Source organism: Trichomycterus rosablanca, chromosome 3, assembly GCF_030014385.1.
Source record: "Trichomycterus rosablanca isolate fTriRos1 chromosome 3, fTriRos1.hap1, whole genome shotgun sequence".
Taxonomy (NCBI): Eukaryota; Metazoa; Chordata; class Actinopteri; order Siluriformes; family Trichomycteridae; genus Trichomycterus; species Trichomycterus rosablanca.
This window is the reverse complement of record NC_085990.1, coordinates 36,865,314-36,877,886: the sequence shown is the minus strand read 5'-3', so window position 1 is coordinate 36,877,886 and position 12,573 is coordinate 36,865,314. Positions and strand designations below refer to the sequence as shown.

Genomic DNA, 12,573 nt, shown 5'->3' with positions numbered 1-12,573 from the left:
GCTGCATTTCAGCTAACATAATGTAAAAGAACAAGCCCCTTTAATTAATAATTATTCCATAACCTGCCTGCTGCATATCCACGTATAGAAAAGGCAGCATTATATTAAGCTCATGTGGTTGAAATACTATATAAATTCAAATTAAACTCATTCTCCAGGTTTAGCTCAAAGCTCTCCTGCTAGCCTTCGTGTGTCTGTGCAATCACACCTTTACCTTATCTCTGCTCCCATTTTAGGGGGAATGGGATGGCTGTGGGATTTAGGGGCGTCTTGCTTCCCCGAGGCCCTGCCTGGGTAGTAAATGAGATAGATCAGTGTGCTTAAGAGAGAGTGTGTGGACTGTGCTGATGTGGAGCTAATCTGGCCCAGCACTCCCGAGACCAGGCCGCTATTCCCATCCCATCCAGCAAGTCACCACGAACAGCAGATCCATGTGACTTTCATTAAATTCCCGGCCCAGTTCCAATCCTACAGCCCCATCACACAACAAGCATGCACACTTTCTCATAGTTTTTCTCCAACAGTCAGACAGCAGAGGCTGTTCTGACATTACTAACATAAAATGTTATTGCCCACACGGTGCAGTTTACCATCTGCAAAGCTGCAGGTGATTAGAATGCTAATGTTTTTGGTCTAATCAGGATTGCTGGCCCTGACATTTTCTGTAAGACCAGTTTAAAACAACACTTTATGGTCATTAAGGTGAAGAGAAGAGGGTTAGAAGAGACTGTTTAGGCTAAACTGTAATGTCTGTTGGAAGCCAGAATGACTATTTAGAACTTTAAAAGCATGGAAACTTGGGCTGTGGCACATAATAGGAAACAGCTCCATTGAGGAACTTGGCTCGCTTCATGTCTGCTCTGTTAAGGCCTTGCACAACAGTTGGTGATCAGAGGGAGAAGAGCACCACCTAGAGGCAAGAGCGCAGGGAGAGCTTACATTTCAGAGGAATCAAAAATACCTCTAATAAAACCAACCATAAAACCCTATTTCACATTATCTGCTTATAATAATAATAATAATATAAGTAATGTTTTTAATTCAGGTACAGTATCTCCCAAGATCGAGGACACTTTAAACTTAATTGTTGGAAGACTTTTTTATTTCATTTTTATGTTTTACCTCCAATCTGGTTCTGGTGGGTCCGGCTTCCTTCCTATTGCTGGACAGGACCATCGCCGGGCCTCGGCCACCCCCATTCCTCAGACACAGCCAGTCATGTCTGTATGTAGGCGCCAACTATACCAATAGCACAGCTGTGGATTTAAAACCTAGATCTCAGCAGTAGTGGGCTAATTTACTGTTGTGTCACCTAAGCACCTAGTATGTACATATGACCAACATTTTTAAGGAAAAAAAAAAATCACCATACACCAAAACAGAATTAGGATCACAGAACTGGGTGCGATGTTTCGAACTCATTTCGAATGACTTAAATGTTGTGATGATGACACACATTGGTACGGAAGATCTAAGTGTACATCCCGTGGTGTTGGGATAAAGAAATTTAGACATGGAATGAGAGGCAAGATTAAGAAGAGATGTGTAGGTGAGAAGTAGTATTTTGTATTGAATGTAGGCTGTGATCAGTTTGTTTGTTTGTTTATTAGGATTTTAATGTCATGTTTTACACTTTTTTGATTACATTCATGACAGGAACGGTAGTTTATCTTCACACAAGGTTCTTCAGTTCACAAGGTTATATCGAACACAGTCATGGACAATTTAGTGTCTCCAATTCACCTCACTTGCATGTTTTTGGACTGTGGGAGGAAACCGGAGCACCCGGAGTAAACCCACGCAGACACGGGGAGAACATGCAAACTCCACACAGAAAGGACCCAGACCGCCCCACCTGGGGATCGAACCCAGGACCTTCTTGCAGTGAGGCGACAGTGCTACCCACTTAGCCACCATGCCGCCCCTGTGATCAGTAATCAGTAAAACTAGCACAGACTGGGGGTGGTGTGATAACATATTTTGGTGCTAATACGTACCCTAGCTGCTGAGTTTTGAATGTACTGTAGTCGAGCTGAGATTTTGGAAAGAAGACCAATGAAAAGGGCATTGTCCAGTAAATGAATGACCATGATTTAGAGTCTATGCATCTTATACTGAGTGAGGGATGACGTAATAAACAATAATAAAAGTAACAAGTAACACATTCAATTTTCAAAAATATAACAGTGCATAAATATAGTGCTTAGATAGTCATATAAAGAGAAATAAAGATATATGAGTATAAATATCTTCACACTTCGGGAACACATAAAAAGATGTATGTATTGGGTGTTGTTGTCATATGCCTCTGCCCTTCTTGGTTTTTGTGCAACTTCAGGGATGCAATTGAACATTCTTCTACGATTCTTTTATTTATTTTATGAATAGTTGAATATTACAACTTTTAGAACACATTTTATTAACATTAGGTGGTGTCACAGAGCTTCAGAAACCTAGGTTAGATCCTCACCCCAGGTTGTTCTTTGTATGGAGTCTGGCATGTTTTTCTAATAGTCCAGTTCCCCTCTCAAAAACATGATGGGAAGATTATTCTAAAATTTTCCTGTCTGTGTGTGTTCCAGGTTTGCACCCTTATGTTTTAAATCTGTTATTGAATGTAAATATTTTGGATGCACCCATGTGTAGAACACAAAATAGGGTTCAGATTAAACCAGCAGCTGGCAGCTTAACTGGTTTGTGTATAATGGAACAAAAAAAGTGCTGTTTTTTATACCTCAGACAGTGCACTAGGGAATCGACTGCTGTGTGGATTTATTTGAGCATACCCAAAGCAGACAGAATTTGTATTCTACTAAATGCTTGTGAGACTTTCCAAATTGCACACACACAACAGTAATATACTGATTAGCTTCAATCTAAAAGAAACCTAATTGTTTCTCTTGTTAGGCTTCATTTGAAACTAAGTGCAGATATTTTAATTTCAAAGCAAAACAAGTCACCTGAAACTGATTTTTCTGATTTGTCTGCATTGGAGCTTTTTAATAATTGCATTTTCCATACACACTCACTGAGCAATTTATTAGGTACACTTATGTGGCACATTTATTGATTATTTTATAAGCAACACCTACCATATAAATAAACTTTCTGGGTATACAATTACTGAATGTAGCCCCTCTGTTGCTTTGTACATTGTGACACTCCTCCATACCCCATTTGTCAATGACAAGGGACTAACATTGATCAGATAATGTTTGAATAGTGGACTATTATCAGCACAGCAATGACAATAACATGGCAATGACATGGTAGTGTGTGTTGTTCCAGTATGAGTGTATCAGGTGCAGCAGTGCTGTTGGGAATTTTAAATACTGTTTAAACTTACTGGCCTCTTTACACATACCCTTTCAGAACTGGTAGGTGTTAGAGACTATAGCTATTTTTTTCATACTCTTTTATCAGTAGACGCTTCCTGATCACAGCACGCTTGTTGGCTTTATATTTTGTAGTTGGAGCATTATTCACATCCCAGCATTAACACTGAGGTAATACACGAACAACAGACACTACACTTTGTTTGTTCTACCAACGCTCTCTCCTGGTCAGGGTCGCAGTGGGTCTGATTCATTGTGTGAAAGGCAGGAAACACACCGGACACGTCGCCAGTCCATCACAGGGCCACACACTCAAAATTTTTAGTAGGTCCAGTTGGCCTGACTGCATGTGTTTGCACTTGTGGGAGAAAATCCATGCAGACACAGGGAGAACATGCAGCTTCCACATAGAAAGGACACTGGGCACCTGGCCAGGGAATCAAACCCAGCCCTTGTTGCTGTGAGACGACAGCCCTACCCACTGTGTCACTAAGCTGCTATTATATTGAAATAATCCTAATCAATATGTTTTAATTTTATTTATTTGGTTTTTTTTTTTACAAATGTGATCTTCTCACTCTCTCTTTTTCTCTTCAGCAATGGAGGTGGACGGAGTGGGACTTTCTGTGCAATCAGTATTGTGTGTGAGATGCTTAGGCATCAGCGCTCTGTAGACGTGTTCCACGCTGTCAAAACACTAAGAAACAACAAGCCCAACATGGTGGACCTACTGGTAAGCACATTAACAAACTTAATCTAAGAGAAATTTTTGGCATAACTAAGATCTAGAATGATTCTTGGGTAAATCAGGTTTGGTTGCTCACCACCACCCTTCAGCGATGATGCTGAAATGCTGGTAAATGTCTTCATTGGTGAGTTGCTTGGGTTAATGCAACTCCCAGTTTATTTAGAATTTTGCAGCCCTAGTTCTTATTTTTACTAAGTGCTCTGCAAACAACACTCAAATGCTCTATCAGCTTCACTGGTTACCAGTATCCTCTTACATCAAGTATAAACTCATCCTGCTTACTTTTAAAGCCCTTTATGTTCTCGTTCCTATATATCTTGGGGAGCTCCTTCATCCTTACTGTTCTTCTTACTCTCCCAGATCTTCTAGCACTGGACTTCTGCCAGTTTGCTGTACAAGACCCATGTCAGTGGGTGGCCAGTCTTTCAGTGCTACAGCTTTCAAACTTTGAAACTCTCTCCTACAATCTCTTTATTTGAAGCTTAACTTAAAACTTTTCTCTTTACTGCTCACTATTTTTCTTCTTCCAAGTCTTAGTTTCTTCTTAGTTTTCTTCTCCACTTCTTCTTGTTTTGCGCTACATAAATTAAACTTATTATTATTATTATGAAACAGAATTATTGCAATGGCTGGTTATTTATAAATCCACAATCAGATTTACTGAACTCATATTGTAAATTAACTTTAATATGATTTTAGACTCATTGTGTAAATAAATGTATGTTTGAGATGTTGGTTATTAATTTTGTGTTTTTTCTTTTTAGGATCAGTATAAATTCTGTTATGAGGTGGCACTGGAGTACTTGAATTCCGGCTAAATTTTCAGAAGTGGTGGTCCCCTTCCTCCCCCCCTTTTCCCATGACCATGTGTCACTTGAGTAGAGACTTTATTACACATGAACGTTGAAGTGCTGGACTGGAAGTACAAAGAGGCGCGCTGCTTGGACTGCTTTGGCCGTGATGTTGGATAAATTTGGTGAGATTACTGTCTTCAGGATCGAACCAGAGGACCGGATGCTTGCACTGTCCAACTGAACTGTCCATAGAACTTTGAACTCTGATCCTGTACCTTTCCTAACCCATCTGCCCTCTGTATGTACATTTCAGCGCCAGGTGCACAGATCACATGCGGTCATGTGATACAGTTTCTCTTCTACAGACACATTGATGTACTTTACTCAGCTGTCCATGTCACACCACTGCTGTTTGTTTTAGTGCTTTAGTTGTTTTCTCTTGCGCCCCCTGTTGCCTGTGGCTCTTGTGTCCTGCTTTTTTTTAGTCATTGTTGGATGATATCTGTCATATCTATTTTTGTGAAGAATGCGATATTGACTCATGTGGATGTGTTTTTTTAATACTGCTTTTTTATTTGATTTTTTTATTTCTATTTTTTAAAAGAAGGGGGCAGAATGACATTTAGAATTGGCATTAAAAGCCCAGATCCTAAATGTTGCATTGACATTATTGTGATTGCTTGCAAAATGTTGTTGTGTTAAAAGCTAAAGCGATCCACAAACAAGCTAAACATTACGTGAAAAAATCCAAAGCTTATATATGTGATCATTTGTTAATAATGTAAATACTTGAAGGTTGGCAGATTATTTATTCATTTAAATAATTTTTGTGAAGCACATTGAGTGACAATCATGTTTTATTTGGTCATTATTATTTTTTATTCTTTCATCAGGCTTGGCATAATAATGGTGACCAGGATGTAATGTTAGCTTTTTATTTATCTTCTATGGAAAAACTGAACTTGCAAATACATACATATCTATACTGAGCTATTGTCCTTTTTGGGGGGTTTTATGTTTTGTTTTTTGGGATGGTTATATACAAAATTTTTCTCATTGGGTTTAAATTGTAGAAACTAGTTAACAGATCAGGTAAACAAACACAAAATGCAGAATTTACCAGAATGATCTACAAACCACTGGTTAGACCTCACAAAGAAAGTTGGGTTAGTCAGTTACAATAAATTAAAAGTCTGAAATATCTGAAATCAAATTTTATGTGTACAGTATTTGAAATAAAGATACAGCAGTTAAATAACTTACATAAACAAAATATCCTAATTTCTGTCTTTCATAATTTAAATAATATGCAAGTGAAAAAAAAAGTTTTTGCTTTCTTTAAAAGGAACTGTCACCTAATTTACTCCAGGCATCAGCTGCAAATTAATTTAGAACTATTAAACATTACAATAACAATGTTTACAAGAGAGCTGAAAATTATTACTATAAACTATTGCAGCCCTGCACAAAAGGTTAAACACTAGTTTAACACTTACTCTACGAAAAAAAGGAAAAAAATTTTTGGCAAATGTTGATGAATGGTTTCCATTTGACCAGGGGTGTTTAAACTTTTGCATAAATCTGCAGGTGGTGGATAAGAAAAAAAAAAAGCATACTTGGAAAAAAGGCTTGTTTTTTAAGCTACCTAATCATGACTGAGATGAGTTAGATTGTTTGTTAATCAACAGCATTTATCAGCTAGGAAAAAGCTCTGGTAATAAGCTCTTGGATTAGGCAACTAACAGAGTTTCAAATAAGCCAAACAATGGACCCTTTAACTGAAGGTGCATCGGTTACAAAATCTGGAATTAGTGTTTTTTTTAGCGTCTACAAACTCACTGCTGTATCAGTAATAAGAAGGTACAAATCTAAAATTTATGGCAGGGCTGCCATTTAGAAATATTTAATTTTTCTAGTACACAAAGATATGTTACTTGGTTTAAAGAGCACAAAACTTGGTCCCCTGAGCAATGGAAAAGATACCTCCACATTTTCCATATTTTCTGTATTTTAGGGCTGTGTTAGCTTATTGGTTAAGGTACTGGAACAAGCTGCCATTGTTGAGCCCCTGAAAGGCCCTTAACGTTCAATTGCTTGCATTGTACTTGTTTAAAATTGTATGTTGTTGTGGATAAAAGTGTCTTCTAAATGCCATGAATGTAAATTTGTTTAGAAGATGCCAAAGGATTACTTGAGTCAGCAAACGTTTTGGCACTTTATTTTTGCCATTATTTAGCTCAACAACCCAACCCACTATTAAACAAATACATACTTTAGGATGGGGACATATATTTTCTTATTTTTATCAGGATTTTGGTGGGGTTCATGGTGGATCAGGCACCACACAGAAACATTGGGCACAATGCAGGAATACACCCTGGACAGGGAGCCAATTCATCTCAGACCAAAATTCACACATTAACTCACTTATTCATATCCAGAGGCAACTTAGAGCAGCCAGTTTACCTTTTGCATCTTTCTGGGTGGACCAGAGAAATGGAATACACATTGGAAACCTACACAGACAGAGAGAGGACATGCAAAACTCCTGACAGACAGTAAAAGGAAATGAGAATCAAATTCAGGTTGCTCTGTTGCTGTGCTGCACCCACTCTACCCACTGTGCTACTGTGCCTGCCTAATGCATGTACTATTTACTTTAAATCACCAAATATAATCTAAGTAATTGCTGCATTATATCCCAATATACATATGTGTTTGTTTGTTTGTTTGTTTGTTTGTTTATTAGGATTTTAACGTCATGTTTTACACTTTTGGTTATATTCATGACAGGAAACGGTAGTTTATCTTCACACAAGTTTCATCAGTTCACAAGGTCATACATATGTGTAATGAGGCCCCAGGTGTAGCCCCACACATGCAAGAACTGAAAACTGATTCAATTTGCAGGATGCTTAACCACAGTACAGTAACAAAAATAATGAGAAAATAAAGGGGTTGTAAAAACAACAGAAATAAACGAACAAATGAAAGACACAAAACATCCGCAGTCCGCAACAGAGAAAGTAGATAGAAAAGGGATAGAGCAGAAATTAGAAGCTGCTCAGAGTACCTGTGACAACCCATTTCTTGAAAAAAAGACAAAAGAAAGGAAACTCAGAACTGGTCGAAGACGGACATGCACTACTGGCACAGCAGGTTCCAAGCGTGGGTCCAAACGTGGGGCCTGCTTTAGAAAAGGGCCTTCACGCTGGCTCCTGGGTGCCTCCATCATCCAGGGCGGTTCACCCCGACACCAGCTGAGTTCCCAGAAAGACAACATGTGCTGCCATCATACACCAGCAGAAAACCGGATTAAGCCCAGCATCACAGTTTCAAGAGAAAATCAGGTTTGCCAACAGAGGAGCTTTCAAATCTGTAATAAATAGAAACACTTTCACCTTGATCTACACAGCAGGTGGGCTCTGTACAGGTACGTGTGTAAAATGACCTCATTTTGATGCAGTTTACTTGATTGCTGGTTGCAGATATGGCTGTTACGTTTTGCTCTGCATTCTAGAAAAATTTAGCAATTTAACGTAATATATTACATCTAGCTAATCATATTATATTGATGAAAAATAAGTAATGTATAATGTAACATTTATTTTGTCATAGCAAACAACTGCCACTGTAAATTGTGTGGGTGTGTGTGTGTGTGTGCAGCAGCAGCAGCTAGGGAAGGCTCTTTTCTGTTCCAGCATGTCTATATTTTTGTATTAAGGACTCAAATACAGACTCCAGATTGTATATAAATAGTTCTATTTATTTTCTGCCATCAGAAAAGATGAATTAAACAAGGATAATTAAACAAGGATAAAGAAACAAGCATGACCATTTTTTCTAAATACCTCAGACAACTGTACAAACAAATCTATCTATTTAAATTGATCTCAGGATTATTCTGAAGATGAAGCCATTTTAGTGAAATAATTATCTTAGATTTGGTGTAAACACAGTCCTCAAAAGTAATTCTATCACCCTCAGTGCACATTTCACTGCTTAACTGGGCCGGCACGGTGGCTAAGTGGGTAGCACTGTCGCCTCACAGCAAGAAGGTCCTGGGTTCGATCCCCAGGTGGGGCGGTCCGGGTCCTTTCTGTGTGGAGTTTGTTTGTATGTTCTCCCCGTGTCTGTGTGGGTTCACTCTGGGTGCTCCGGTTTCTTTCCACAGTCCAAAGACATGCAAGTGAGGTGAATTGGAGATACTAAATTGTCCACGACTGTGTTTGATATAACCTTGTGAACTGATGAATCTTGTGTAATGAGTAACTACTGTTCCTGTCATGAATGTAACCAAAGTGTAAAACATGACGTTAAAATCCTAATAAACAAACAAACACTGCTTAACTGTTTAGCACACCTAGTTTAACATCACAAAGAACTATGATTAGCCATAAGCCGATTTAGGTATAATTAAACATAGAAATGCTAAAATATGCACTTTAAAATAAAAGAGTCATGCACATTTAACAGTAGTTTCTGGAATTGCACATCACTGACAGAGATTTTTTTATTTCCTGAATCTTAAGTACAGTAGATGGTGTAAAGCCTAAATAATTTGCAATCTTGCATTGAGAAATGTTCTTTTTTAACTAATTGACAATTATCTCATGACATTTGGTGTCACTTAGCTTTGAATCCCTCACCTGTTACCAATTCTTTTGGAATATTTCGAAACAGTGTAACTTGAATATTCTATAAACTCACAAAATACAATCAAGGTGGTTAAAAACAACGTGTACGATGGATATCCAGTAGATGGCAGAAGAGACCAGCATACTTCTTGTGTTAACCCTCTCCCCACATTGTTATGCCTGGTTCACACTACACGATTTTTGCCCTGATTTTCGCTCGGCGACTGGACGGCGATTGATTTTCCGGGTCGGGAGCAACTCAGCGTTCGCTCGGCGATCAAAACTCGGCTCTCAGTCGCTAAGTGTGAACTATCCAACAACTCGACCCGACCGGCTCGCCGAGCGCTCGGCGACTGGATTGAGTTTTCTAGCACGCCAGATATCTGATCTCAGATGTGCGACTGGGAATGAGTGACATGTCGAACAGCCAATGAGAACACAGGATACAGCGTGAGGGGAAATGCAGGAGAGGATATAGTTTATATCAGGATACACCGGCACACACACGTTTTACAGTATTTCTGATTTAATCGTCCTCTACAAAACATAATACCCACGCTGCATTGCAAAACTTACTACAGAACAAGCCATATACTGTTCGTGTTGCCAAATCCACTCAGATTCATTTATTTTTCCTCCTTGATATTACGCTGCACATCAGCGCACAAACCCTTTGATCTCTCGCTACTTGTTGACGTTCATTTTTTTGGACGTGGTATCATTAAACTTCTCATCACTTCTCACGTGTGTTTTTGTAAAAAAAAAAAAAAGAAAGAAAGAAAGAAAAAAAGGGAGAGCAGAGAAGCTCACCTGTGATTCCAGTTGGTGATGGATCGTGTAGTGTGAAACCCCCCATCGCCGATCAGTCGTGTAGTGTGAAATATACACCGACTGAAAGACTCCTGAGTGCAGGAGATTCAGTTGTGTAGTGTGAACTGTACAGCGACCTGACAAATCAGAAAGTCGTGTAGTGTGAACTGTACAGCGACCTGACGACTTGGAAAGTCGTGAAGTGTGAACTTGGCATAAGTGGGCATTGGAATTTTACACGATAGGACTACATAAGTGGACACCCAACACACTAACATAACATCACAATCCATGCACATTATTTTGGACAATTTTTTTTTGACATTTCTCTAGATGTTACAAAATGACTGCATTATCTCATATCTGTTCAGCCACTAGAGCTTTAGTAAACAACTCTTTTACCTCTGGCACTGTCTCACCAGCTTTTAAGAAGGTACAGTTTATCTCCCTAATTATGAAACTCACAATAGACACCAAATAAATACACAGCTACATACCAGTATCACGCCTCTCTTTTCTGTCCAAAATTCTTAGATGAGCTGTCTATAAACAGATATCTCTTTTTTGTCACCCAGAATGACATCCAAGATCAAGAGGGGGTGCTTAGGTTTTTATTTTAGGTCTGAGCACAAGTGGTTTTAAGACACAAAGCCAGTTTGTCAGTAGCTGTTCATCTTGCCTGTCCTAATGTAATCACATAATGTAAAACATTTTTCACAGTCCATACTGTTTTCAGCTCTAGCCAGAGATACGAAGTCCAAGTCGAGTCACGAGTCTTTAGGCTAGAGTCTGAGTCAAGTCACAAGTCAATATAATATACACAAAACATATATTGGAAATGTAGCGTAGAAATAAACAAATAATATGTAAGTTCAGATAAAAACAACAACAGATTAGCGACTGTATTTTGCCATTTTACTTAGTGCCTTTACTTTCCTAGGTACCGGTAGTTAAAAGCTTAAACTGACGTTTTGTTTTCATTGCAAATCACAGCACAGCGGCCAAAATCCCAAACACAGCAAAAAAAATCCATAATACTGCTTACCTTAGCTTATGTTCTTCCAGATGCTATTAAATTTATAACTGTGTGTTGTCCCATTAGAAAAATAATCCGTTATTTTGTAAATGTGCTTATAATTAAAAACCTGCAAACTTTTCCCGGTTGTGAAGTAAAACACGAACTCGTTAGAAAGCCAATCAAGCGCTTCATTGACACATCATCTGTGAGATGCTGCAAAGTAAATACATGCAAATAACAGCATTTCTTACTAACAATTTAAATCAGAAGGTCTGATTGGTTCAGAAAGCATTTTTTTCAATCATTAGCGCCAGTTCTGTAGGAGCGTTCCATTCACATTATCTGTTACTGTGAAGTGCACTATGTAGGGTATTCCACCATTTAAAGTAATGAGCGACGCTTCATCACTACGCTGGAAGCTGGCTGGAACATTTACCCATTGCGTGCGTTGCGGTATATATATATATGTGTGTGTGTGACTTACATGCGGCTTGAGTCCCCATCTCTGGCTCTAGCAGGCCAGATATTGAATCAACTCGCTTTAAAAGATAGTCACTGAGCTCTTTACTATGAGCCATGGCCTTAGTTTAAACCTCACCAGCTCTCACTGCCCCTCCTTCCCCAAGAACACACCACAGTCACTGTGTGCACACCTTGTGCCCAGTGATTCTTGGTAGCCTCTGGTTAATTGGTTAATTATAAGCGACCTTATAATAAAGCAGTTACAGAAAGTGAATGAGTGAATGAATGCATGGCTGAATGTTTTCAGTAGGCAAAGCTACAATAGTGAAACCCCATGATTAAATGTGGTGTCCATATTACCAACATTTCCATCCTCTGCAATATGAGCTGACTGCATTGCACTGCAAGGGTTAAAATGAACTCAATGACACCGCTCGGGTACACGTGAATTCAAACCTGATTTTAAAGGGCGTGGTGTGTTCAACTAATATATTCTTGTTTTCGCAGTAATTGAATTATTTCTTAAAAACAGCCTGTATTTAATATTCTCACCAATACAAATCACAAATACCGTATAGAACTAGCATTCATGTACTGATGTAACCTACACACTAGTGATCTCTGTTAATGACAACTCCACGCATCCAATCATTTTCTCCTTCATGGAAACTGCTGGGGCTGTGTTATCCAATAGTAATCCGAGAATAGCAAAAAGTCCCGCCTCTTAACCAATAGGGTGGCAGTTCTTCTGAATAATTGACACTGGTTA

At 38.8% G+C, this 12,573-nt stretch overlaps 1 protein-coding gene across 5 annotated transcripts in view; it reads left to right on the top strand.

Moving 5' to 3' along the window:
• Nucleotides 1–5,862, top strand: part of ptprma (protein tyrosine phosphatase receptor type Ma) — a 308,366-nt gene extending 302,504 nt beyond the window's left edge. For all 5 annotated transcript variants that reach the window (XM_062991238.1, XM_062991237.1, XM_062991236.1 and 2 more), the window contains 2 exons: nt 3,933–4,068; nt 4,848–5,862. In XM_062991238.1, the coding sequence (XP_062847308.1) occupies nt 3,933–4,068; nt 4,848–4,901 (190 nt within the window). In that variant the 3' untranslated portion in view covers nt 4,902–5,862. The remainder of the gene's footprint in view (nt 1–3,932; nt 4,069–4,847) is intronic.
• Nucleotides 5,863–12,573: the final 6,711 nt, after the last annotated feature.